This window comes from Phacochoerus africanus, chromosome 3, assembly GCF_016906955.1.
Source record: "Phacochoerus africanus isolate WHEZ1 chromosome 3, ROS_Pafr_v1, whole genome shotgun sequence".
NCBI lineage: Eukaryota > Metazoa > Chordata > Mammalia > Artiodactyla > Suidae > Phacochoerus > Phacochoerus africanus.
The window spans coordinates 171,279,560-171,292,564 of NC_062546.1; the positions used below are offsets into that span (position 1 = coordinate 171,279,560).

The window sequence follows — 13,005 nt, forward strand, 5'->3', positions numbered from 1 at the left end:
GCGTTGCCGTGAGCTATGGTGCAGGTTGCAGATGTGTCCCAGATCCCACGTTGCTGTGTCTGTGGTATAGGCCAGAGGCTACAGCTCCTGTATTCGACTCCTAGCCTGGGAACCTCCATGTGCCGCAGGTGCAGCCCTAAAAAGCCAAAGAGAAAGAAAGAATAAGTGTGAGATCTTTTTACTACACAAGAAAAGTTGTACACACTTGAAGTTGAAACTCACAAATGAGATACTGATTTCCTTCAAGCATTAGGAAGGCACTGAAATTAGTCATTTAGCTGCACGTATTACATGATATGCTACATGGAATTGCCAAATGTATTTTCCTTATTAAGCCCTTTAAGAACTCCCTACAAATTTATTATTATTCCCATTTCACAGATGGAGAGGCTGAGCTTCAATGATAGGTCATGCGGCACGTGGCCAAACTCTGGCTCCTGCAGCCCCTGCTCCCCCATCCTATAGGGAGCTTTGATTGTTCCTTATCAAAGCCGGCTGTGGGCCTAGAAGTACCAGGCTCAGGTGGGGGGCCGTGGGTGAGAGTAGAGGGCAGGACCGGTGGAAGGTTCTCCAAAAACAGATGAGACCTTCAGGCCACCTGGCCCAGCCTCTGTCGATCAAAGAACCTGAGGCTAGGGGTTAAGTATCTCACACGAGCTGAAAGGCATGAGGTGTGGGCGTCAGGGCTTCAGTGCAGACAGCAGGCAGTCTGACGCCAGGACCTGCATCCTGACAGCTGGGGCAGCTATGTCTTCTGTCTCGTTTGAGTGTGGCTGTTTGTGTTTACAACGTGTTTGTTACTCTCCGAGCCCACCCCCACCCCCCCAGCCCTCTAATACCGCACTGCTGCCAGTGCCCTTTCTAAATACAGCTCGGTCATACCACTGGGTTGCTGGACACTCCCTACCACGTCCCCAGTGGCCTTCCTGTTAAATCTTGGCATCAAAAATATATTGCTTTTATATAACAAATGAATTAAATATAACAAATGAATTAAAAAAAAATTCCAGACTGCAATATTCAAGATCTGGCTGGTGTCTGATTCACACGGCCCAGGCTCTGCAGCCCCGCCAGCCTCCCCCACAAACCAGTACCTGCGGTTTCCTCTGTGGGAACTGCCCTACCTCCCCTTCTCTGCAAGACTTAACACCGTGTCCACTGGTAAACAAACCTTCCTGGCCTAATTTAGCTTCACCTCCCGCGAGGTCCTGCAGAAACCTGTCATAATCTGTCACAAGATTTATCACACTGCATGGCAACGTGAGATTTCTAGTCATTTCTCTACAGGGATTCTCTACAAATAGATCTCTCGGCCTTGTGCCTCAGTACCCAGCACAGTACCTGACACACGACAGACACTCAATAATAAATATTCCTAAGCAGAAGGAACAGATAAAGAGCAAATGATTTGGCCAGAATAACAGAACTGGGATTTGAATTTTCAGTCCTTCTGTGTATATTGCTCACCAAGTATTATTGCCTATGTTTCAGTCATCGCCTTTGTAACTGATATTAAAAGTGACAGCATTTTTTTGGTTTTACTTTTTACTTTTTTTTTTTGGTATTTTTAGGGCCGAATCCATAGCATACTGCGGTTCCCACGCTAGGAGTCGAATCAGACCTGCAGCTGCCTACACCACAGCCACAGCAACACCAGATCCGAACCGCATCTGTGATCCATGCCACGCCAGATCTTTAACCCACTGATCGAGGACAGGGTTCAAGCCCACATCCTCATCCTCATCGATACTAGTCAGGTTCTTAACCTGCTAAGTCACAATGGGAACTCCTAGTTTTACTTTTTTTAATTCAAATTTTGAATCCAAAATATACTCAGGAGTTTTTTAAAATTTAAGTATAAAAAGGTATGTCTCCCAGCAGCTGGGTTCCCTTCCCCTTGGACCACACTGTTGCTAGTTTTCTGTATGCCCTTCCTGAGTTGTAATATGCAAATAGAGGCCAATACAAGATAGAAACACAGAGAAGTATTTTATACATGTTTCTACATCTTTTACACATTGCTCACAGTCTTACTTTTTTTACTCAATGTATCTTGAAATTCTGTGTTAAGAGATGCTTTTTAATGATTGCATAGTATTCTGTTGTACAAATTACCATGATTTATGTAATATGTCCCCAATTGATTGAATATGTAGGTTGTTTCCAATCTATTGCAAGGAATGATTTAGGTATATGTCTTTTCACATGTATGTTCATATATGTAAAAACTGATAGCTTTTTGACACTTTTCTAAGCAACAGGCAGAATTTCAAATTAAGACTACGTCTTTTTATAACAGGGACTCCTCAAAAGATTCTTTCCAAATCCCTGAGTCTGCCTCTGTCTCCCCATCTGTGAAATGAGAGGAATAGTCCTTGCCCCTGAAGGCTCATAGCTACATGTTGTTAAGATTGAATGTTCCTGTTATGGCTCAGCGGAAATGAATCTGACTAGCATCCATGAGGATGCAGGTTCAATCCCTGGCCTCACTCAGTGGGTTAAGGATCTGGTTGCTGTGAGCTGTGGTATAGATTGCAGATGTGGCTCAGATCCCCCATTGCTGTGGCTGTGGCGTAGGCTGGGAGCTACAGCTCAGGTTCAGCCCCTAGCCTGGGAACCTCCATATGCTGTGGATGCAGCCCTAAGAAAAAAAAAGACAGAAGGTTTAGTCTTCTGGGCTTTAAAATTCTTCCAAAGGAGGAAGCTATTTTCTCCCTTTTAATCCCCATTTCCTGTTAGACTAAAAGGATTTATAAACAAGATTTTTTAAATTTATCTCTTTTCTAGTCTTTTAATTTAGGAGTTTACTAGAAAGGCAGGTTTTTCCTACAATCTGTTTTTAAAAGCTTTTCCATTTATTCAGGGATGAAATTTTTTTATTGCATCATGCCAAATCTGCTTTGTCTCCAAAAGGAGAAATACGAAAGAAACAAAATTTCTTACCTGCTTTAGCTTTTTTTAACCTCAGAGTATCTCATCAGCCATGAACACTAAACTAACAAGTGAGAAACACACAGAGTAAAAAGCCACCAAAGGAGAGAGAATAAATTAGCAGATAATTGTCTCTCCCTAAAATAGCTTGGGTGTTTGATTGTCACTAAAGGGTGAGGAATTTTAGTCCCAGGAGAGGTTTCTAGGGCCCTCAGAGTCCTTCCCTGACTGAAATGAAGCTGTGGATTAAGCAGAAATCCAGGTGACAAAGGCCAAGAGCTGGCCTCATCAGACACCAGAGGCTTTATTTGGGTCAGCAATTCTTTCCTTGGCAACTAAAGAGCTGCCCTTCCAACCCTCTAGAGAAGATCCATGATTCTCTCAATCCTGGCTGGATATTGGAATCACCCAAGAAGACCTAAAAATTCCCCAGCTCCAGAAAGCCTGGTTTTGATATTTGGGGTTAGGTCCTAACAATCTTTTTTTTTTTTTTAAGCTTTGCAAATCATTCTAAGATGAGCCGGGGTTGAGGACCATCATTTTGGAGATTCCTGGGTGGTGGGATTGCAAGCAGCTTGTGTGACTCAGAGAAAGAAGGGAGAGGGGATTCCATGTGATAGAAAACCCAATCGATGGTAATCCTTGAAACGCCCCCAACAGGCCAAGCTGATCCTTTTGCTTCCCTGCTTTAAACCCCCAGTGCCTTCATTTGTTTCCAAGGTAAAGACCAAAATCCTTAACCTACCTCCAAGACCCTGAGGTTCTGACTCCTGTACACCCTTCCTTCTTCTCCCAATCTCTGCTCTGGTCACCTCCCTCGAGTCCCCAGAGGTACCCTGCTGCGTTCTGCCAGTTGGCCTTTGCCTGTGACATTCTTTTCCCACTATATGGCAGGCATGGAGCACTGCTCAGATAGATGAGACAAGCCTCCCACAGAGGAAGACAGCTAAGTTTTCAAGGCCACTGCTAAGCCCACTTGGCCCGTCAGCCCCTTCACATTGGCAGCAGACTCCTTGGGCATTTAAGTTAACATAGTTGATAAAGAAGGAGAAGAGACACCTAAGAAAACTGGATTCCCAGAGTTCCTGTCATGGTGCAGTGGTTAACGAATCCGACTAGAACCATGTGGTTTCAGGTTCAGTCCCTGGCCTTGCTCAGTGGGTTAAGGATCCAGCATTGCTGTGAGCTGTGGTGTAGGTTGCAGATGCGGCTCAGATCCTGAGTGGCTGTGGCTGTGGCACAGGCCAGTGGCTACATCTCTGATTAGACCCCTAGCCTGGAAACCTCCATATGCTGTGGGAAGTGGCCCTAGAAAAGGGAAAAAATAAAATTTAAAAAAAAAGAAAAGAAAGAAAACTGGATTCCCTTTTACCAAAAGGCATGGGCCCTAGGAGTGCTTGCATTTATTTTCTTATGCTTTATTTGCTGTTGTCAACCTAACAGGGAAGTGAAGATGAACTGGACTGCCACGAAGAACAAGGAGGACCCCACCACGAAAATCATCCAGATGCTCAAGGTAGAGATGGCTGAACTGGGTTTATAATCTGATTGTGCTCATTGTGGGATGAGTTTTGCATGTTCAAAGGTGTTAATGAGGAATGACCTTCCATTTCCTCTCAGGTCATGGGTTGGGAGTCAGAATACAGACCCTATGTGCTCCTAATGCATCATAAACATGCTTTTATGTCCGTGGACTTATTGAAAGATTTATTTCCTGCCAGAAGCCACAAGGTGATAGAAGACAGTGGAGACTTGGGGGGCATTACAGAAAGACCCCAAAAGCAGCTCTATCTCTGGTTTCTCCTGCTTCCACAGGGGCTTGGATATGCAGGTGGGGGAGCTGAGGTTTCCTGCCTAGAGGGATACAGTCCAACTGAGGAGGGGCCAGCATCATTAGAGACCCAGTCCCTGTCACCCACAGCTCTGGGCAGCCAGGGCTGTTTGTGGCCTCCTCCAAAAATAATGCTCAATTTAATAATGATGAGATTCTTGGAAAGCGTGGGCCCAGAACTGGGCTTTTTGTTCATATTCTGATACCCTGAAATTGACTCTAAGCTCCTCCCTGGGGGCACCTGGGCATGCTACGTGGTGCCTCAGTTAGCTAGGCCCAGGTAGCAGAGCTGGTCTTTATTCTCACTGCTTCTTTCAGGAATGGGAACACATGTGTGAGAGACTTGTGTTCTCAAGGACTGGATGCAGGGTCCGCCTGCCAGAACTGTGCTTCTCATTCGCTGTACAGAGGCACCCAGCAGAGGGAGCAAGCGGGGGCTGACATCCAGCCTGGGCTCTGCTCCCTGAGCCCTGCGATCCAGCACAGGCTGCATCCAGCCAGAGAAGGCTCCTTTTCCCACCTGGCCCTTCTACTGAGGTGCTTTTCTGGACATCATGCAAGGTGCTCTATATAGGCTAGCAGCAGCAGATCCGAGCAGCTGAGTGGGGAGCATAGGCTCTGCAGTTGAAATACCTCTGCCTTAACTGAGGTTGAAAACAGTACTGCCCTTACAAGGTTGCATGAGCCACAAAGGAAGTAATTCATGTACCGCAACCCTTTAATAAATATTAATCTCAACTTGGATATCACAATGAATAAGAACCTACCCTCTCATGGTCACAGTTTATCAATCTGTGAAATGATACCACGATTCTTCCTATCCCAGCTGGACCCCCATTGGATGAGAGGCACCAGAGTGCTCAATGGAGATAAATGTGCAGTCACGGTTTGAGATTTCACCCTAACTTGATCTTTTTTTTTTTCTTTGCTTTTTAGGGCCGCACCCACGGCATATAGAGTTTCCCAGGCTAGAGGTCAAATGGGAGCTATAGCCACCAACCAACACCACAGCCACAGCAACACCAGATCTCAGCCGCATCTGTGACCTACACCACAGCCCACAGTAATGCCAGATCATTAACCCACTGAGCAAGGCCAGAGACCAAACCTGCGTCCTCATGGATACCAGTCAGCTTTGCTTCTGCTGAGCCACGATGGGAACTCCCTGATCTTTTTGTTTATATCTTTTATTATTTCTTTCCATTGACAAGCCAAAAAAAAATTAATTTGTACATTCATTATAATTAATTTTTATACTCATTTTAAAATTTTTCACTGCTTCTGGATATCAGACCATAAAATACTCTGGTAGCCTGATCTTTGCGTCCAGTTAAGCATCTAAACAAGGTTTCTGCTAACATAAATCTCCTGCCACCTCCATTTCCGAAGCTGAGTGACAACAGCCAGGGAAATTCATTCCAGTCTTCAGATCTTCCGTAATGTAAATCAAGTATCCAGATTGTGAATGCTGACGAGTCTCCAAGGTCTTGGCCAAGTGCAGTGGAGGTTTTAGGCAGCACAGAACATGGCCAAATCTAAGCAATGACCAACTTAGTCAAAACATATTTTCTGTCTCCTGACAGAGGGACAAGCCCCAGCTGAGTTCCATAAAGGTTATTCAAATAGTCTTTAATGCAGTGAAATATCATTGCAGAAAATTAAAGAAGGCATTTGCCTGTCCTGAATGATAAATGCTAATGTTTACAAAGGATTTCAAATCTTTGCAGGAAAAAAATGAGGGTATGCCAACAAATTTTTTAAAACTATTTAAGGATCAATTTTCCCCTCATAGGCCTTACAACTGACTATCAGCATTCTTTTCCTGCTCTAAACTAAACAGTGATCTACAAGGTTGACTATAAGCAGTGAGCTGGGGCCACGTCCAATGAGAATACCATGACTCTTGGACTTGGGGAGAATACAGCATGCAAGTTTTCACAAAATAGGTAAAATCAGCAACCTCCAAATCAAAGAAGGTTTGGGAAATTGCTCTTGTTTTAAACACAAAACTTTTCTTTTTATCTCTCACACCCTCCAAGTCCAAGGAAAGAATAAAATATCCATTCTTATTCATTTCTTAGCCCAATGATTCTAAACTTGAGTGTGTAGCAGAACCACTTGGAAGCCTTGTAAAAATAAAGATGCCTGGGCCTTGCCTTAAAATTTCTGATACCCAGATTTGGGCTGAGGTCGTAGGATTTTTTTTTTTTTTTGTATTTTTAGGGCTGCGCCTGTGGCATATGGAAATTCCCAGGTTAGGGGTCAAATCGGAGCTGTAGCTGCTGGCCTACACCACAGCCACCGCAACACCAGATCTGAGCTGTGTCTGCGACCCACACCACAGCTCACGGCAACCAGATCCTTAACCCACTGAGCGAGACCCAGGATCAAACCCAAGTCCTCATGGATACTAGTCAGGTTCGTTATCGCTGAGCCACAGTGGGAACTCTGTATAGAATGTTTGATGTTACTAAGTTTCTCAGCAGTTCTGATGCAGTGGTCCAGGGATGACACCTCGAGAAACACTGCCCTGGACTTTGCTGCTTTGCTTCACAGATATGCTTCTCTGAATTTGGTAGTGACTCAATTTAATCTGTTCTTTTCTTTCTTTTTTTTTTTTTTTTTTTGGCTGTGGCATATAGTGGCTTGATGTGTTTGTTATCTCAGTTCATAGCCCAGGGATTGAATCCAGGCTGCAGCAGTAAAAGCACCAAGTCCTAACCACTAGACCACCAGGGAACTCCCTAATTTGTTCTTTTAAACATAAGGAGGTAGGAAGATAGGCAGCATCACAGTGATCAAGAGCATCTTTTATCTTGTCTGAGTTCCTGGGTTCAAATCCTGGTTCCACCGCTTACTAACTGTGTATCCTTAAGTAAGTTATTAATCTTCTCTGGGCATCTTTTTTCTACATCTGTAAAATGGGAATACTAATAGTATTTATCTCATGAGATGGTTATGACGTAAAGGAGTTAATACATGTGATATGCTTATTAGAGTACCGGGCACAGAGTAAGTGCTCACAAAGGTTAACGATTAGTCTATTTCTTTTCTTCTTCTTTATTTTATTTTATTTTTTTATTTTTTTGGCCACGCCTGCGGCATATGGAAGTTCCTGGGCCAGGGAATCAAATCTGAGTCACAGCTGCAGCCTACACCACACCTGCAGCAATACCAGGTCCTTAATCCACTGCACCGCAGCAGGAACTCCTAGTCTGTTTCTTAAAACCCTTAACTTTGTAGCCATAATTTGCACCTTGATAAGGAGATATTTGTTCCAAGGTGATAACATGATATAAAATCATTTCTTTCCAAATCAATCTCAACTGCAGGAAGGGGAGTTGGCTGCTTGCTCCTGGGGGTCTGAAGGGGGCCTTGGTGTGAGTCCTTCTTTTGCTCAAGTCCAGGCATCAGCAGCAGACTCTGAACAAGGTTATGTTGCAAGGTTATTTTTACAAGCCTTCCCTTGGAATGTGGCAGAACTGAAGACATTCTGAGGAACTTTGAGGGATTTGGGGGAGGCCTGCAGGAGGTGCAGGGGGTCCCTCGTGAGCAGCCTGAAGCAATGGGGTATGGGGCCAAAAGAAGAAAGAAAATCTTACAGAAAACCTTGGAAACAAATGAGCCATTTCTATTTGACCAGGAAAAAAAGGCTCAGAGCATTACTGCTTTATTCAAGAGACACAGGAGTAGCAGTTAGGATGTCAGTTCTAACAAAGACCAAAATAAAGTGACTTCAAACGAGATGGAAGGTTTATTTTTCTCTCACAGAGGAGTCCAAGCTGGCGGGCAGAGGGTAGGACAGCTCCGCTCCACAAGGCTGCCCAGGGACCCAGGCTTCTCCTATCTTATATCTTACTATCTCTCTGCCACCTCCGTTGCCATCACCCTTGTCTGCATGCTCAAAGCTGGCTCGGCATCTTCCTCGCCCTGCAGGACAGGACAGAAAAAGACAGTGTGGGGCCCACAGCTGCCTATTCAGGGCCCGACTCAGGAACTGCACCTCTCCGACCTCCCATCCCACGGACCCACCTGGCTATAAGCGAGGTCAGGGGATAGTCTCTTGCCTGGTGTCCATGTGCCGCGCTAACACTTGAGGGGATCTGCCACCCAAGCAGAAGGGAATGGTCGTTAGGTGGCAGTGAGCATCTCTGCCACATGTAGGTACATGGCCCTGTCTTGCAGATGCTACCACTTTCCGACCTTGTGGACTGAGAGTCACCACTGTGGGTCATTTCTCGCTTTGCTACAAACCCTGTGCATTTTCAGCCGCCCCCTCTATGACTGGCCTGAGAAGAGGAGCTAGAATATTCCTGTTTCCTCCCTTGGTCTTTAGCATCAAAGGAAAACCTAAAGGGAGTTCCCTAGTGGCTCAGCGGATTAAGGATCTGGCATTGTCACCCTGCCTCTGGTTACTCCTGTGGCACAAATTCAAGCCCTGGTCTGGGCATTTTCCACATGCCATGGGTTTGGCAAAAAAAAAGGAGGAGGGGAGCTAAAACTTATGTATTTGTGAATTTGCCTGATAACTTTTAAAAGTGCGAAGAACTTCTGTGAAGCTTGAGTGGTGTCATTTCCTCCTCCCCTGATGGGAACTGCCTAGGGAGCCAAGCTCTCTTCTTCTTCTTCTTCTTTTTTTTTTTTTTTTTTTGGCTTTTTGCCATTTCTTGGGCCGCTCCCGCGGCATATGGAGGTTCCCAGGCTAAGGGTCTAATCAGAGCTATAGCCTCCAACCTACGCCAGAGCCACAGCAACGTGGGATCCGAGCCACATCTGCAACCTACACCACAGCTCACGGCAATGCCAGATCCTTAACCCACTGAGCAAGGCCAGGGATCGAACCTGAAACCTCATGGTTCCTAGTCGGATTCGTTAACCACTGCGCCATGACGGGAACTCCAAAGCTCTCTTCTTTGAAAGCAAGCCCCTTACGAGAAAGTGGCCCACACCAGCTGCTTTCTCTTGCACTCTCTACCACTTCCCCCAGAGTACTGAAGCCTGATTCAATTTTACACATATTTATTGGGAAACTACGAAGTACCACGTTATAGCCCACATGTTCTGTGTTCTGTATGTTTCTTGAAGGCAAGGACTGTGCCTCAGTCAGCTAAGCCTAGCAGGTGTTCCTTAAGTGAATGAATCAAATGAATGGAAAAATGGATGTCTTGGTATTCAGGAGATTCAAAGATGCCAAAACTGGAGTTTCTTGGTGTCTCAGTGAATTAAAGATCCGGCATTGTCACTGCAGGAGCTTGGGTTGCTGCTGTGGCGCAGGTTCAAGCCCTGGCCCAGGAACTTCCATTTGGACTTGAAGATGAGTAGTTATATCACTAAGTGGATACGTCATAGAAGAGCTAGGTCTCAGCCTATTTTTTGTGAGACTCACTGGTCTAGACTCTTTCTAGCTAGAACCTGGGAGCCTTTTAGAAATGCAGAATCTGGAGTTCCTGTCGTGGCTCAGTGGTTAACGAATCCAACTAGGAACCATGAGGTTTCTGGTTCAATCTCTGCCTTGCTCAGTGGGTTAACGATCCGGCGTTGCCGTGAGCTGTGGTATAGGTTGCAGATGTGGCTCGCATCCCACGTTGCTGTGGCTCTGGCGTAGGCTTGGCAGCTACAGCTCCAATTAGCCTGGGAACCTCCATATGCCACAGGAGTGGCCCTAAAAAAGGCAAAAAGACAAAAAAAAAAGATGCAGAATCTGGGGGGTCTCACCCCAGACCTACCTATACTTTAACAAGATCTTCAAGTGGCTTGCGTGCCCATTATTGAGAAATCCTAGAAGAGACTCATTGAGGACACTGGGTTTCAAATTAGAAAGGCATGTGTTCAGTTACCAGCTCAGCCTTTGATTAGGCCCATCGCCTAGGACACATCACTTCTCTGGGCCATGGATTCCTTTTCCATAAACTACAAAGGTTGGATTGGATAATCTCTCAGGCCCCCCCACCCCCACCCCTACAGCTTGCACAGGGATAAGTGGTCAGCAGCAGAGGCAGGCCTAGGGCTGGGCCTCTCCCTCCCAAGCTCTTTCCACTATAAATGCTCCCAGGGAAAGCCAGCTGCCTTTTCACTGTGTCACACACAAGTCTGCCTCCCAGTCACCTTTGGGTGCGCTCTGACCAAGAAAATCTGGAAGGAGACCAGCGGTCCCCAGGCAGTACATGGGTGAGAAGACATAGGGTCAGGAATGAGAACAATGGCTTCACTGCGGTCCTCCTGTACCCACTTCCGCTTCCTCATCTGAAAAGAGCAAAACTGACTTTCCCATCTACTTCTCTTTTTCGGTGACCCAGCGACCTTGCAGTTGCTTCTGTGTAAGGGAAAAAGCAGAACCCACTAAGATGGCGCCAAGGTTCAGCCACCAGGTTCAGGCCTTAAGTCTTTAACCCCTCATTGCATGAAGGGAAATGTCCTTCATTTACTTAGCAACCATTTGGTGATCCTCTACCAAGTGCCAGGCCCTCTGAGACTGGACAAGACACGCTCATTACGGAACTCCTACTCTAGTGGAAGAGCCAGACATGGTACAGATGGTTCCAACCATCTGTGTGTTTAGGGCTGCAAGAGAACACAGGAAGGAAAACTGATCCAGACTAGCACCCAGAAGAGGTCAGGGAGGGCTCCCTGGAGGAGGTGATGCTGGACATACTAGAAGAAGTGTACTGAACCCAGAGTGCATTTACCCATTTGCAATGTAGCCATCAAGAGAGGGGCAGCAGGGAGTTCCTGCTGTGGAGCAGCAGAAATGAATCTGACAAGTATCCATGAGGATGAAGTTTCAAACCCTGACCTCGCTCAGTGGGTTAAGGATCTGGCGTTGCTGTGAGCTGTGATGTAGGTTGCAGACACGGCTCGGATCCCAAGTTGTGGTGGATGTGGTGTAGGCCAGCAGCTGTGGCTCTGATTCAGCCCCTAGCCTGGGAACTTCCATATGCCATACCTGCAGCCCTAAAAAGCAAAAACAAAAAACAAACAAACAAAAAACAAAAACACAGGGCAGTGGTTTACACTCACTGTGTGCCAGGCATTTTCTGTAAATCATTTCATTAACTTTTATTACAATCCCATAAAGAAGCAGCTCTTATTATCTCCATTTCCCAGAAAAGAAAACTGAGGCATAGCGAGGTTAGAGAGCTGGGCAGAAGTGAGGCTGCAGATCTGACTGACCTCTCCAGACTTTGTAAAGATCAGTTCTCCTGGTTGTTAACCTTACTACGTTTGTTGATCCTGGAGTGCTAGTAGGTAGAGAGGGAGAAATTAGAAAGGCCAAGAGGAAATAGAGAAGAAATGCGCCACACACACATGAAATGGAGAAATCGGAAAGAAGAGAATCTTCAGGCAGAGTTTCAAAAAAAAAAAAAGGGGGGGGGCCGCTAATCAGAGAGCCAGGAGATGACGAAAGGGCCCATCAGCAGGGTATCTGCCCGCGCGGTGGCGGGGCGCGGCTGCCCTCGTCCCCCCCACACACACCTCCCCCGCACCCTGCCCCCAAACACCGACCCCTCCCCCCTCCGCCCCCCTCCAACCGGCGGCTCCTGGGGCCCCGCGGCGCCCGCTCCCTCGCTGGTACCCGCCCGGCGCCGCCGCTCCGCCGGCGTGAGGCGTCCCCACCTGTCGCCTCTGACCTCCTTGCAAACGGAGCTCCTTGTAGGGAGCTCCAGACTGCAGGCTCGGCCCGCCCCAAACGGTCCGTTCCCGGGCCCATCTGTCAGTCTTTTCTTCCCCTCTCTGCGGTAGCTTGTGATGTCTCTACCCGCTGGGATCTCCTGCGGATCCCAGGCCTGGGTGGAGACTCGCCGAGCTAGACGGTCTCAAAATCCGCCAAACTGGCCCATGTCGACGCTGGGGACGAAGTGGGAGGCAGGCAAACGGGAAACACCCTGAAGTGCCAGCCAAACAATTTAAACTTTTCAATTGATAAAGGTTATCTTTTGGCTAGTTTTCCCACACATGGTCGCTTGGGTGGGAAAAAAGGGAAGGAATCTTTGGCACTTCTTCTGAAGCAAGACACTTTGCTAAGTGCCATATATATATATATATATATATATATATATATATTCCTTTATCTCACTTTTATCCTCACCACAACCTTATGAGATAAAGTACACTATCGTTATTTCACAGATAAGACAAATGAGGCTCAGAGAGTTTAAGTAACTAGCCCAAGGTGACACAGCCTGTAAGTGGAGGAGCTGAGATAGGAACTCAGGTTTCTGTGGTGCCTCCATGCCCCTAGCTCT

General features: G+C 46.5%; 1 protein-coding gene across 1 annotated transcript in view; it reads left to right on the plus strand.

Annotated features, from left to right (window-relative positions):
• KIAA2012 (KIAA2012 ortholog) overlaps nt 1-13,005 on the plus strand; it is a 144,355-nt gene that overhangs the window by 83,656 nt on the left and 47,694 nt on the right. Inside the window, exon 15 of the mRNA XM_047773257.1 lies at nt 4,375-4,447. Within this exon, the coding sequence (XP_047629213.1) occupies nt 4,375-4,447 (73 nt within the window). The remainder of the gene's footprint in view (nt 1-4,374; nt 4,448-13,005) is intronic.